The sequence below is a fragment of the Podarcis pityusensis genome, assembly GCF_964106645.2.
Source record: "Podarcis pityusensis genome assembly, chromosome: 4".
Taxonomy (NCBI): domain Eukaryota; kingdom Metazoa; phylum Chordata; class Lepidosauria; order Squamata; family Lacertidae; genus Podarcis; species Podarcis pityusensis.
In genome coordinates, this window is record NC_138027.1 from 67,379,824 (window position 1) to 67,395,516 (window position 15,693).

The window sequence follows — 15,693 nt, forward strand, 5'->3', positions numbered from 1 at the left end:
CCCAGTCACCAGTCTAGCTGCCGCATTCTGGATTAATTGTAGTTTCCGGGTCACCTTCAAAGGTAGCCCCACGTAGAGCGCATTGCAGTAGTCCAAGCGGGAGATAACTAGAGCATGCACCACTCTGGCGAGACAGTCCGCGGGCAGGTAGGGTCTCAGCCTGCGTACCAGGTGGAGTTGGTAGACAGCTGCCCTGGATACAGAATTGACCTGCGCCTCCATGGACAGCTGTGAGTCCAAAATGACTCCCAGGCTGCGCACCTGGTCCTTCAGGGGCACAGTTACCCTATTCAGGACCAGGGAGTCCTCCACACCAGCCCGCCCCCTGTCCCCCAAAAACAATACTTCTGTCTTGTCAGGATTCAACTTCAATCCATTAGCCGCCATCCATCCTCCAACCGCCTCCAGGCACTCACACAGGACCTTCACCGCCTTCACTGGTTCTGATTTGAAAGAGAGGTAGAGCTGGGTATCATCTGCATATTGATGGACACCCAGTCCAAATCCCCTGATGATCTCTCCCAGCGGCTTCATATAGATGTTAAAAAGCATGGGGGAGAGGACGGAACCCTGAGGCACCCCACAAGTGAGGGCCCAGGGGTCCGAACACTCATCCCCCACCACCACTTTCTGAACACGGCCCAGGAGGAAGGAGCGAAACCACTGTATAACAGTGCCCCCAGCTCCCAGCCCCTCTAGACGGTCCAGAAGGATGTTATGGTCGATTGTATCAAAGGCCGCTGAGAGATCCAGCAGAACCAGGAAACAACTCTCACCTTTGTCCCTAGCTCGCCGGAGATCATCAACCAGCGCGACCAAGGCAGTTTCAGTCCCATGGTGAGGCCTGAATCCCGATTGGAAGGGATCCAAATGGTCCGCATCCTCCAGGCGTGCCTGGAGTTGTTCAGCAACCACGCGCTCAATCACCTTGCCCAAGAATGGAAGATTTGAGACTGGGCGATAGTTGGCCATACTGGCCGGGTCTAAAGATGGTTTTTTAAGAAGCGGCTTAATGACCGCCTCTTTCAGCGGATCTGGGAATGTTCCCTCACAGAGGGAAGCATTCACCACCCCGCAGAGCCCATTGCCCAGCCCTTCCCAGCTTGCTTTTATTAGCTAGGATGGGCAAGGATCAAGGAGACAGGTGGTTGCTTTCACGCGTCCAAGCAGCCTGTCCACATCCTCGGGGGTAACGGATTGAAATTGATTCCATGCAACTTGACCAGACAGGGCTCTAGCACTCTCCCGCCCCAGCCCTGCTCCCACGGTGGTGTCTAGCTCCTTCCGAATATGAGTGATTTTATCTGCAAAAAACTTTGCAAAATCGTTGCAGGAGATCTTGGGGCCTTTACAATGCCCCGGTGGTAAAGGTGGTTCCGTTAAATTGCGAACCACCTGAAAGAGTCTCCTGCTACTATTTTCTGCAGATGCAATAGAGGCGGTGAAGAAAGTCTTCTTCGCCGTCGCTATCGCCACTTGGTAGGCTCGACGTTGAGCTCTAACCTGTGTCCGGTCAGATTCGGAGTGAGTTTTCTGCCACCGACGCTCTAGCCGTCTCAGCGATTGTTTCATCACCCTCAGCTCCGAAGAAAACCACGGGGCTGTCCGGGCTCCATGCAATCGGAGAGGGCGCTTCGGAGCCAGACAGTCGATAGCCCTGGTTAACTCCGCATTCCAGCGGGCCACCAGGGAATCAGCTGAAAGGCCATCAACATGGGCTAAAGCATCCCCTACCACTCTCTGGAAACCATTTGGATCCATTAAGTGGCGGGGGCGGACCATCCGAATTGGTCCCACCTCCCTGCAGAGGGGAAGGGTCGCAGAGAAGTCCAGTTGCACCAGGAAGTGATGGACTGTAATGTGTTCTACTACATGTCAAGAAAGAAGTTCCTTCTTGACGGCAGTTTACATATGCTGCTGCTATAATAGGGCCACTAATCTTTTCAGACTTCAGCTTGACTAAGTGCCCTTGTTTATTGGCTTGCCTTCATGCATGTAGGTGATGAATGACTTTTTAGATAAAACCACACATATGAGCTCAGTAGCAGAGCATCTACTTGGCATGCAGAATCTCCCAGACTCAACTCCTGGCATCGCTAGGTTGAGTGGGAAAAAGGTTTTGGAGAGTTTCTGCCAATCACTGTAGACAATACTGAACTAGACAGATCAATAGCCTGACTCGGTAAAAGGCAACTTCCTATGTGCTGTGTTTATTTATCATTGGAACTTTCTCACCAAAGTGAAAGTCAATAGAATGCTCCTTTGAACCTTTGAACCACGAGCCTTTGAATGCTCCTGAAAATGGTGTCATTCCCTAACCCAAATTAGTGACTTTGTATCTATCACTGTACACATGAAGACATTTAGAAACCTTTTCATTGACCAGTATTCTCATGTTGTTGCAGAGGACGGTGAGGGACAAAGGAGCATTGAGCATTGTGGCGCTTTGAGGGGTCTCCTAACAGCTCTTAGTCACCCTTAACAAACCATGGCTCCCATGATTCTTTGGGGGAAGCCCTGACTGTTAAAGCGGTATGATACTGCTTTAAGTGGAGATGGGGCCTTAGAATGCTGAATGTATACAACGCTTTTAAACAAGAAGTTCTCAAAGTGGTAAGAGACGACACAGAGTCACCAACAGACCAGTTAAGCAATGGATATGAAAAGTCATGAAAAATGCACAGAAACATGGAAAGAAAGTAGGTTCATTTTCACGAACCCTTCCAATCTCCCACCTACAAGATGGCAACTTTCACCTCAAATCAAACCCCGTGCAAATTATAATGCTGCATTTGAAACTGGCAGAAAACTGCTCTTCACATAAACAAGATTTCAGGTGGCAATCCTAAGCAACCTTAATAGGAAATAAGCTCCTCTGGAGAAAGTGGGGCTTACAGTGTCGACTCAGAATTAAGTCCCACTGAATCAACTCACAGTTAAGTGAAGTTAGGACTGTAGCCTGTATAAGCTTGCATAAGAATGCACTGTTAGAATTACAAAAGGGACACACTAGATAAGGACATACAAGAAGTTGCTGAACTACAACACCCATCATCTCTGACCACTGGCCATGCTGGCTGGAGATGATGGGAGTTGTAGTCCAAGAATATCTGTTCCCCTTCTTTTAAGATGAAAGGCATTTTAAGATAGTACTGAGGGAAAGGATGTCGACTCGGGCTCCAGCTCATCTGTGGATTCATTGGGTTGTTTGCCTAGAGATGAATGAAAGTACCCTTTCATTATCATTACATGGTATTGGCTCTGCCTTGCTTTCTCCTTCCCTTCCCTTCCTCCTAGCCTAACATTAGGCACTGAAATCTCTGGAAACATTTCTATTAATTTTAATAAGCAATGAGGAATACAGTATAAAATATGAACACCATTAAGGTTCATTTTGTGGTGGTTGCGAGGTTCCTTCTTTGCAGAGGGGAAAAAGGCAGCTTTAACATTCACTGTATTAAAATCAATAGCCCCAGGATTTCCTTTTTAATTAACTGCCACCAATGCAGCACTTTTCACAAATGTGATAACATAAATCTGACTGTTGCTGCACTTCTGTGGAATTCTAACTAAGATCCCTCCCTAACTGGTGGAGAGAGGGGCAAACAGTTGCAATCCAAATTCAGAATATGCTTTTTCATTTATGAAACTGCACAGATACAACTATTATGCTATAAGCACCGAGGTAAAGAAGGATTTAAAATCCCCAGCAGTTCATAGGAGCAGCCCGAGGGGCAGAGCAGTGCTGTGCAGCCTGCCTGCCTGCCAACAATGGCACCACACCTCTTATCTGGCTAGGACAGCACAAGGTAGAGGCAAGACTAGGACTGTATGAGCACACAGTTGACCTGGCAAGATGCAATATTGATCTCTTCATTATTTATTTCTATTCTGCTCTCCCAAGCACCATGTGGCCCAGGAGTCTCTAATTACAATACAAATAATAATACTAACAATCCTAATAATGATGTAAAGAAACAAACAAACCTACAAAACCTCAAGCCTGCAATTAAAAACAAACAAACCATTTCAACCAGCAACAGAAAAAAGCAATAGCCTGAAAACTAAAACTTCGCTAAAAGCAGAAAATCACAAGCATTAAAAAACAAAACAGTGCAGTGGGGAATCTAGGGATTAAATTGCACCCAACCATAGAAGCTCTTTCCTCCTTTCCTACAAAGAGATTTGGGAATTCTGAAAGTGGAGTAGATGCAACCTGGCATAACAAAATAGAAAAGGGTATGTGATTTTGCCACTATCATAGTTCTGCAAGTGGAAAGAGTCTACACCAGCCAGGATTCCCCATTTCATGCAGCTATTAAGAATGCAGGAGCCCTGAACTCCATGGGCACCTGGTTAGCCTATTGTTCAAAAAATATTCTATTTTAGAAGAATCCCCTTGAAATCAAAAGGACTGTCCACCAAAAATGGTTTGAGGATAATGGCCTAAATATATTTGATGGGATAGCTTTCAGCTGCAATGTTAAATCTGAGTTCATAATCTTGAAGATTAATCTTCAAGAGCGACAAAAAATGATGCTAATATATTGATTGGTATAAAACCCACTAAATTTAGCTATATCTATTTCTATGCAGCAGCGTTAGCAAAGGGCTGTGACCAGCACTGTAGCTCTGCTTGTGCAATGGACTTCAATTTATGCAATGGAGCTACTCTCTCTGCTGCCTCCTCCAGCCCCTAATGCACTCCCCAAAATCAGTTCTGAAATGTTGGGAGGCCCTAATGGGGGCAGTAAGAGTTGAGGAAAAAGAAAGTCCTGTTATGCAAGCACAGTGTTGAAGAAAACCCCAAGCCGCAAGGGCATTTCACAAGTTATTGTCACAAAAGTCAAGCAGCAGAATTGTTTAATTCTACTGTTTAATTAATGTCTAATCAACACACCAGACAAATTATGACACCAGCTAATTTAAAGGGGATAAGAGCAACTCCTCACCAATGGGAAAACATCAATGTATTATATTCAAGCTTCATGTAGACACAACCTTTTTCAATAAGTATAAAATGTATATTCATCATTTTGGTATTTCAGGAAATGCTTTCTCTTGACACTGTGTAGCACCATTTCATCTTAATACTTGTCAGTTTAATTTGTTTTGGCTTCTTGCCTTGCTTTTTTTAAATTTTAAATAACATTAAAAAAAGTCACATAAAATGTTGAGCACACTTTGGCTTCTTGCCTTGCTGTCATAGGCAGGAAGCAAAGCAAGGATGAAAACGTAACAAACAAGTAAACAAATGTTTTTTAAAAAAATTACACCAATTCAAAATGCGATAGCACATTATCAAGCCCAAATTTTTGAAACGTTATTGCAGTTGCTGTCACAATAGGAAGAGTTTGGGTTTTTTTGTTTTTAAAATTGTGGGTGTTTGATGCGCTGTAAGTTTCTCAAGTTATGCTTTAGGACAGAAAAGGGAGATTCTGGAAAGAACATTTGTCTTGCCAGAAATCGTATTTAGGAGGGGGGTGGAAATGAAACATCTTAAAAAATAACAAACCCAAAATATAATCTGCACACAATGAGTAGTTTTGCACACATCTTCCATTATCAGTACAGTTATCACCAACTATCACAGTCATACTAAAACTATTGCAAAATGTTGACCTGAGATGTCTCAGTTTATTTCTATAAAACTCAGAACCAGGATTAACAAAATCTTACCTGAGACTTCAGTCTAAGAGTCTCAGCCTTTTGCAGCCAACCAGTAAGGCAACTGAAGTACCATTTACTCCTCAGAAGACCAATGATATTTAGATTTACAGTACTCTTCCAGTGATTGAGAGTTTTCTTTGTCTATTAGCCCAAGTTACGGAAAACACAAAATCCCCCTTTGGCTGGACTTGAAGCATATTAAATAATCACTGAGTTTGTTATCAGATATTTGCAGATACCTCTTCTTGCCTCTGTATTCAATTTACTTCAAATTGGCCATCTTGGTTTTCTGGGCCATGGAAGGTTTTTGTTTTTTTAAAATATTATTATTAACCTGCAGTCCATTGTGTGCCTTCCTAGACTGTTGAGAAACCAAATTTCCCCACTTTATGTCCAACCTGTCAACAGTGTTTTGTGAGGGCACAATAACTTCTTGAAGCCTCATGAAATTCATGATTTTATATTACCACAAGAATGAAATACTGTCCAGCACATCATCAAGTTTATAAAGCAAAGCAGATGAGCAGTAGTTGATGTTTGCCTTTAGGACCATTTTATAAACACGTTTCAAAGCTACTCATTGAAGATATGGCAGCTTTAAGAAAGTCAATGTCAGACATCGGAACAGCACTGAATCGAGCAGAACTCCTTCGATGCTGTCTGGAGGTATTATGATTAAAGCAAAAATGGCAGCCAAACATCTTTGTTTGAATCTACTTCACTATTCAAGCCTTTTGTTGTTGCTGCTGTTAGCAGAAATGCGGTAATGAACACTGAAAAGACACACATTAACATACCTTATAGACAGAAAAATGCAATGAGGGGATTTAATCAAAGCAATGGAGGAGTCTGATTAATGCCATCAGCATTAGGTCGTGCAAATATTGTCATTGAATGCCATCTTGTAAAGTCAGTGACATGCAGGATTTTGACTGCTTAATATTGCTGTTGTTCTCTGCCTGCATTAAGGTCAGCAGAAGGTTTTAGGATAAAGCTAGAAAGCCCCTGTGGCTATGTTGACAGAGCCTTTTTCGCAGACTTACCACTTTCAGAAGGGCATGGGACAAGATTTTTAAGGAGCACTAGACCTAATTGGAATTATGTATAGTTCTGATCTGAATAAGATTGAACTTCATCTTATTTTTCTGGTGGGAGAGACAAAAGAATGTAAGTTATAGATGAGTTTTGTTTCATGTTTGCTTTAATGTGTTGCAGCAAAACCTGCTATGGCTATAGAACCTTATGTTAAAGTGTATGTAAGTGACTGTCAGGTATCTTGGGTCTTGTTGTGACCCAGACCCACCAGGCCAGATGCTCTTGACCCTAAGCAATTTGACCCGAAGATGATTTTGACCCTAAGCAAAGGCTGTCTGTCCTACGCACCCCACAGTCCCCAAAACTCATGGACCTGTTGAACTCCTCCATGACCTTTCTTTTTTAAACATTTATAGCCCCCCATTAATAGCCTAACTCTATGAAAAGCAAGGAGGATATGCCAGGCAAGGGATGAGTGAATCTGTCAAGTTTGGCTTCTGTCCATTTCTCATTTTTATAATTATAAATTAACTACTCCACATATCCAAATCAGTTTGCAAATCTTCTTGAAAATTCATCAGTATTTTCCCCCAACTATCTCCTAAAGTACACACTTATGCATGCACTTTTCGCCTATCACAGACTTTTTTTTTGCCAAGCCTGTTTTCTCTAATATTTATATTTCCCCAGATACAGTGTATTTCTGTACATTAATATGCTTTTAAACATATGTTTAATATATGCATTTTTAGGCACACTTTACCCTAGTGTCTGCATTTTTGTACCCCTTTATTTGCTGGAGAACTGCACTGCAGAATTTGGAGAAAGGCAGCCTTTGAAGGATGGCTGTGCTGAGATTTGTGTATTGCTTTGGAATGTGTGGATGAGGTAGATTTGTCTTTAAATGTGAACTGAATTGAGCCTACCACCTCAGCACTACAGTTGTCCGAGTCCTAAATGGAGAGGGCAGAAACACCATTCAAGGTCCTTCAACAGCACCAGTGTGAAGCCTCAGGTGAAATTTAATTCCCTGCAATTCTGCTTGAGTTGGGAGGATTGCTGTGGCATTGCTTAGAGGGGAGAGTGGGCTTCCTTATATGCTGAACGTTTTCAGTATTGTATTTTTGTGCTGTGAATGTCCCTGTGATCTTTGGATAAAGGATGGTATACAAATTCAATAATTAATAAAATTATTATTATTATTATTACTACTACTGCTACTACTACTACTACTACTACTGCAGTATTAGACTTCCCATTGGGAATTCTCCATGCAGTGGAGAATCTGAGTTCCCAGGTAAAGGTAAAAAGGTAAAGTAAGGTAAAGGACCCCTGGATGGTTAAGTCCAGTCAAAGGCGACTATGGGGTTGCAGTGCTCATCTCGCTTTCAGGCCGAGGAAGCTGGCATTTGTCCACAGACAGCTTTCTGGGTCATGTGGCCAGCATGGCTACACCACTTCTGGAGCAATGGAACACCATGAAGAAAACCAGAGTGCATGGAAACGCTTTTTACCTTCCCACCGCAGCACTACCTATTCATCTACTTGGCACTGGTGTGCTTTTGAACTGCTAGGTTGGCAGAAGCTGGGACAGAGCAACAGGAGCTCACCCCAGATTCGAACCGCTGACCTTCCGATTGGCAAGCCCAAGAGGCTCAGTGGTTTAGACCACAGCGCCACCTGCATCCCATTCAATTCCCAGGAACCTGTACTTGGAGACTACCTTCTGGAACTCTGTTACACATGCTCTTAAGTGTTTCCACTTCAAGGCCTCAAAGCATCCTAGCCAGCACAGGACAGGTCTTGGACAAGAGGCCACTGTTGTCCAGCCCTGCAACCATGCCAGGTCAGAAGGCCGCAATTATTCTGGACAGGTGAAAAACAACTTCAGCACATGCCCAAAGGAAAGGAAGTGTCTACTGTGCTCCCTGTGACTATCCACCCAGCAACACTTCCACAGCATTGGCTGCGGCAACTCCTTGCCTCTCAGCACCAGATAGGCCTGCACCTCTCTACTGCCATCTCATGGCAACCAGTGGTTCTCCTTGTGAACCGCCACATTTCTTTCCCCTGCCGCATTGACCACCAACTGGTTGTAGGCTTTCAAACGCATCCAGGTGGCCACAGGGGAGCATGCAGGCAATCAGATGCCAAATCTGCTTTTTTCAGACTGCAGAAGCTGCAAAATTACAAAGGCACCTTTGATCTATGCTTACTTGACACTGCTTTATCTTTTTACATCTGGGACCTTTGCGTTTTAATACTTATGTAAGAAAATAACTTGCCCTGTTAACAATTTTACAAAATAAAGCAGATTGTAACCAGGCATAATTTAAAATTACGTTTAATTCAGCCAAGCTGTATAGTCATTTCCCTGTTTTTCATTTTTATATTTTAAAAATATATTTTATACACTTTGATATTTCAGCAAGTAACTTTTAGTTCATTTGGGCAGGGAAATGTGAAAATGGCCCTTTGAAACTGGGAATGATGAGGGGGGTGTTAATGGGAGTGGGCTTCAGTGTGGTGCTGGGGCAGCCATATTTGAACTGGCTTTTTTTTTTAAAAAAAGCAAAGACTGAATTGTATTCAATTCCATTTTACTCAGAGTTAACCCAATGAAATTTAGTCATGTCCATTAATTTCATCTGGTCTACTCTGAGTATGAGTAACACTGGAAACAGCTCAGTGAGAAGGAGCTCCTTTCTGTGCCTGCTGGATGATGCTGTCATTTGGCCTCCAGAAAGCTTCCGACTTCCACAGCCGTCAGGTGGTGTGGGGTGTGTGTGATGGTGGCTGCCACCAAGAGGACTTAAACATCATAGAGAGAGGGAGGGGAAGGGAAGGGAAGGGAGGGAACCCTGCAAGTTGGGTGGTGATTCTTCTGCATTCTTCATCAGTCTGGTTTGAATATAACTCTAATGGCCCTATTGAATATTGGGCTCAATATAAGCTAAATTTGGCTTTGGGTTCTAGAGTCTGTGATGGTGCCTTGCCATTTACTCCTCAGAAAAATAAACTTGATTTCCATACAATCTACATTCAAGTCCTTGATGGCCAACCTGAATAAGCAGTGTGTGTTCCACAACTGGCATCAGCAATGGGAGTCTGTGCACATCTGGACAGGGCCAGGAAGATGCTTGTGCCTGGATGGGTGTAGCACAGAGCAGTCTGCCCCAACTTTATGGGAGTTTTTGGACTCCCAAACAATTCCCATCCCCCCTGACAATTGGCCATACTACTTGGGGCTGATGGGAGCTGGAGTTCAACATTAGAAGAACAGCAAAGACTAGCAAAGAGTCAATGTTGTGCTGCAGCCTATTTTCCACCTCATTTGATGGGAAATACATATACAGTGGTACCTTGGTTTTTGAACATAATCCGTTCCAGAAGACCATTCGACTTCCGAAACGTTCAGAAACCTAAGCATTTACTTACGGAAAACTCAATACAGAAGCCATGTGGCACGTTTGACTTCTGAAAAGCATTCAAAAACTGAAGCTGTTACTTCTGGGTTTTTGGCATTCAAAAACCAAAATGCTTGACTTCCTAGACATTCAAAAATGGAGGTACCACTGTGTGCATGTGTGTGTGTGTGTGTGTGTGTGTGTGTGTATGAGATGGGCTTGCAAATAAAGAATGCTACTCTGGACTGGACTTGCGGAACATCTGCCCTCAAATGAGGCCATCACTGATCTAAGTAATAACCATTATTTCTGCTCCTTTTCATGTTTAGAGTTTACACCACGAGACCTCTGGATGTAGGGTGGTGTATAAATTCAATAAATAAAAATAATTTTAAAAATAATATCCTAGATTGCTATATAAATTATTCCTAAGAATTACACTCTATAATTGTCCTAAGGCTGACAGTGTACATGTTGAGTTTCCCTTAAACCTGAAGCCCCTACATCTAGAATTCCCCAGATCCAGAGCACATCACCCCCCTTCACAAGATGGCTTCAATGGTTTTTCCCACTCACCATTGTAGTTTCTGCTATTGAACCAAAGCTGTTGATAAATATGTTGCAGGTAACATTTACAGGAGGACCTGCAAGTTGAACAATAAATAGAAAAAAAAATTGACAGGTTGTGTTTATGACATAGATTAAGGAGTGTTGTTTCTTTGCCAGTGGCATTGCCACACTTACCATGGTGGTTTCTGTGACAGATCCAAAACTGTTGATAAAAATATTGCAAGTAACGTTTACTGGAGGACCTGTGGAATGCAATAAAAATGTTGCAATATATATCATAGCAAAGTTCTGCTCCACCAGCATCTATTTTTTAAAAAATAAATAAAAATAAAACAAAATCTGGAACAGTGACTGCTGAAACTAAGCAAAAGGTGAGACTCAGCAATGAACAATATTTATATTGATTAAATAACATTCACAGATTCATTTTCCAGATCTAGGTGATCTATGGAGTCCCCAACATGGGTGTTATGGTGCTATAAGGCACTATCCTTCACGTCTACCAAGGCCCCCTCCCAATTTGTTATATGATGGGTTTTTGCGGGTTGTTTGAGGAGGTTGCCTGCTTTTTTGTCTTTGTTTTCTTTGGGTTTTTCAGGGGTGTAAGTGTTTAATCTGGGGGGGGGGGAGTATTTTGAGGATCACCAGTTTTTCTTCTGTGAAATGTATTATTTTGTGGTACCCATGACAGTTTCTTTGATTTTGAAATGTGTTTATCAGCTGAGCTCTTGTAACACAAAGAGTAGTTACTCTCTAACAAGTGTGTTAATTAGCACACTGCTGCCAAAATGCCTGTGTTAAATGCTTTGTTGAATGCCACTGTAATTATAATGCTTTTATGTCATGGTCACTGTCTGATTTTTATATATTTTATTTCCCTCTGGCCTTGCGTCTCTCTGTCTCACTCCTGCAAATGATGGGTACTGATGCCTGCCAATTTAGGACTACACCTTCATGCATCTGTTGAAATGGACTGTGGTCCACACAAGGCGCCATAAAACTATTTGCTTTTCTTACTGCAAAAGGCTTAGAAAACTATGAAATCTGCATGCAGTCCAAAATTCCCAAAGGAACTCTTACATTATCTGGTATACGGCACAGAAAAGACCTGTGGAACAGATTCTTCTGTTGCTTTTCACACGCTCCTCAGCCAAAAAAATCAACTGAAATATTGTAATGTTTGGATTCTTTGATAGATGATTTATATAAAGAGAAAACACTATGGAGTGAGGGGGCTAAACTGACTGCTGACTCTTCTACTACAAATTTGGACATCTACAAGGGGCAGGGCCTTTGCATTCATATATATATATTATTTTATTGTTTTGTTTTAAAAGTGCAAATGTAACAGAAATAAAGAAAATAACAAATAAAAAATGTAAGCCATAAAGCATCACAGCCTGGAAAGACAAAAGTACAAAAATACAGCACAACTCCAGAGCCTTTTCTGTGGTGGCACCCTGTTTCCTCAAATGCCCTCCATAGGAGCTCAACCGACACCAATTTTATGATTGTTTCAGCACCAGGTCAACACTTATCTGCTTGCCCCCAGGCACATTTTACAGTTGGTATTTTAGTCTGCTCTGGTTATTGTTTTCTTTTTATAATAATTGTTTGCCTTACGTATTCTATCGTATCATTTTTGGTGCTGCATTTAATGTTATTCTTGCCTTTCTGCATGGATGATGGGTGGTCTAGAAATAATAAATTGAAGAATTTATTACTCATAATTTAGCCACAGAGAATTCCCTGGCTACTGTGGTGATTGTTGGATTTTTATTGGATTGTAATGGACTATTTTATTGTACTGGTATTTATGTGTTGCAAACTCTCTTGGGATATTGAAGGAATGGCAGTACACAGATGTTCATATATGCAAATAATTGTTAAAATGTTTGTTTAACATGTTTGAAAGAAAGAAAGAAAGAAACAGGATCTGTCCATCACTTGTCATTGGCCGCTTGTTTGTCTCAGATCCATTTCATTTAAACATTAATGTTTGAGACAAAAGATTATGGCAACACACTGCACAAAATAGATCTGTCTACAGTCTCCACTAATGCAAGATTGATTTTTACTAGACAGCAAGGCATGATGCAGATTGCATGACAGCCTCATCAGTCCTCATTCTGGGAGCAGTCATGGAAACTTTCATTCATAAGCTGACACAGTGAGTGCAATAGGGCTACTCGACACTAAAGTGTGAAACCACTGTGGCCTTTTCTCACAAAACTAGACATTGTTAACCAAGGTGATTTTATGTACTAGCTAATAAATGCTTTCAGATTTATGAAATATATCTCATGCTCAGCATTTACATATCGTGCTTGCTAGAGCAAAAAACTCTTATTAATTGATCAATCATCATGTGATTGAATAATGCAAACTGTCCCATTGTTACCATTTTTGTCATTCACATTGTTAAAGTACTGAATATTTCACAGTATTTGTAAATGTAAATGCAGCTGCTCAGTGGACTGTGTTCACAGAGCACCACAGGTGTAGATTTACAGGAAGAAAGCCACTAGCAAAAGGAGCTGAGCTCTTTATTCCAGGCCTGGCGCAGATCTGGTTTAGAGAGTGCCTCAACTGAATAAGTTGGCGGCCACATTCTCAGCACTGTGGCATTCTGGGAAAGCAGTAGGCTTGTCAGCAGCCAGGTGTAACTTCAAACTACATTTTAATAGCAATGAATGGGTTCTGTTGAAGCAGATCTTATTTTACAGGTCAGTTGACCTGTGAGTTCCCAACAAGGCTAAGCAATTATCTCTATCGGGTGGAGCTATACCAATTTGTGCTGGAGGTATTATTGCAGCTGCAAATTTTTAACTTTTACACCTCAGTAATAATGTCAATGAAACATTTTTAAGCTGGCAGAAGCCTTCAGGAAGAAATATACTGTATAATGAGGCAAGGCCATAGTGCTGGTAATTACTTCGTTTAAAAAGTGGCCTAATATAAGAACATAGCTTTAATGGCACATAAGGAAATAATGAGATGGTTCATGGATCCCTGGTTTTAAATATATAGGGTGGAATTAAAAGGAGCACTAAGGGGTATGCTTCATCCACATAAACATTTCTGCCTGCCTGATGAAAGAATTTGCCCTCGCCTCTTCTTCTAACCCCCTGCAAATCAACTTTTTGGAGGGGCAAGTGGGGAGAGGAGAAAGGTGAAAGGCCCATTGTGCATGTGGAACATCTTACACTGCCCCCAACTAGCACAAATATTTTGTTGAATCCAGCCCATACTGTGTGGATGCACTGCGGCACCTACTGTCTTCACAGAATTATAATTCCCCAGATTCCTCATGGGAGCAGCCCCATGACAGAAAAATCCATTTTGAGTGTAGCCCTGCCCTGGATTTAGTTTTCCATAATCATGATTTTATTATTTATTCCCCACCCATCTGGCTGGGTTTCCCCAGCCACTCTGGGTGGCTTACAGTGCATATAAAAACACTAAAGCATCCTCATTTCTTCCAAACCAAAACAAAATATCTTCTCGTTGTTGAGTTCTGAATCAGCAAAACCTTGCTAAAGATCCCGTAGCTAGGATTAGCCTTTCCTTGCATCTGCCTTCTCCAGAGGCTTGCTTACTAATCTTTTCTTCTAGAAGCTCTGTGGTGCTTTATAAATTGAAAGCATTTAGTGTCCAGTTACCCACATTTTGCTGATGTCAACCTACTGTGTGCGTTGAATTCCTATCCCTATTGACTTCTGGCGCTAACTTGCTTTGGTAATTCGATTCACAATTCACCGGGAAGTTCTCATGCCTTCAGCAGCTGCCATACTTTGTTGTGGGTCCTTGTGTGAAATACAAGGTGTTTTTTTTTGGGGGGGGGGAGGGGGTCTCCCAGTGCTTTTATATATGTAATGGTACTCAGCAGTAAGAAGTAGAATCACACATATATTTTTATTCTTGTTTCTTGTGGCATCCATTTTCTATGCTGGCACCTGTGACACTTTTAAATATCTAAGTCCAGCCACCAGAATAAGCCTACTAAACAGTAACCTCTAAAATATAGAGAATGCAGATACTGTACACCCCTTTCCTCTACTATTCCTCTACTTGGTGAAAGCACCAAGAATGAAATCATAGAGCAAAACATTATTGTTCTGTGTTTTTATGGCCTTCAGAGGAAACCAGTGCCTCCTTATTGGCCTTATGGCAATAATTAAAATGGCATTTTAGGAACTTTGATACAACCAGCCAGTATCCCAACTAAATGATAAAGAGACTCAGAATGTGAAAGACAGAATGAGATGATCACAAGAATCCAAAAAAAGGAATCGTGTGTATGACAAAACCTCCAAACTGCTACAAGTACAAATCAAAGGTAACCTTCCCATTGAAGTTAGTTTTTTCCCTTCCTTTTATGCTGTCATTCTGTGTGGAAGTTTTGGGACATTATTCTGCTTCTTAGATGCTGTGTGTCAAAAATATAAAGGGCCCTATGTAAGGTGTCTGTTGAGAAACCTTAATCATCTTGCAGTATTTTGAAATAAAAGGAACTTAAAAAAACTTAAAAGCTGGGCTTTGTCATAAATTCCTTTTAGTCAATATTACTATTCATTGACAGCAATTTTGAGCAACCATTAAAAAGAGAACTAGTTAAAAAAAAAACCCTCTAGGACCTAAAATGTAGTAATTGTATTGTATTATTTTATGATTATGCAGTTTCTTGGAAAAATCAAATAAGGTCTAAAATTATTATTCTGCTTTATCAAGCACAAATTCTTATCTTCTTAAATTCTTTATCTAGAGTATAAATAGCATAGCATATATACCCAGTAGGACATGATTGTGGGGGGAAATGTTGATTTTGCTTCTCACTGTGGACACATCCTCCAAAAGCTGCCCTTGCCCATTAAGGTAAGGTAAAGGACCCCTGGACATTTAAGTCCAGTCAAAGGTGACTATGGGGCTCTCGCTTTCAGGCCAAGGGAGCCGGCGTTTGTCCACAGACAGCTTTCCGGGTCATGTGGCCAGCATGACCAAACCGCTTCTG

General features: G+C 41.7%; 1 protein-coding gene across 13 annotated transcripts in view; it reads right to left on the reverse strand.

The window, feature by feature from the left end:
- Positions 1-15,693, reverse strand: part of GLRA2 (glycine receptor alpha 2) — a 115,218-nt gene that overhangs the window by 76,953 nt on the left and 22,572 nt on the right. For 5 of the 13 annotated variants that reach the window (XM_081001382.1, XM_081001378.1, XM_081001373.1 and 2 more), the window contains exons 3-4: positions 10,857-10,985; positions 10,689-10,756 (exon numbers count right to left, since the gene is read on the reverse strand). In XM_081001382.1, the coding sequence (XP_080857508.1) occupies positions 10,689-10,756; positions 10,857-10,985 (197 nt within the window). The remainder of the gene's footprint in view (positions 1-10,688; positions 10,757-10,856; positions 10,986-15,693) is intronic. The other 8 variants (XM_081001381.1, XM_081001384.1, XM_081001380.1 and 5 more) reach the window with 6 other exon arrangements.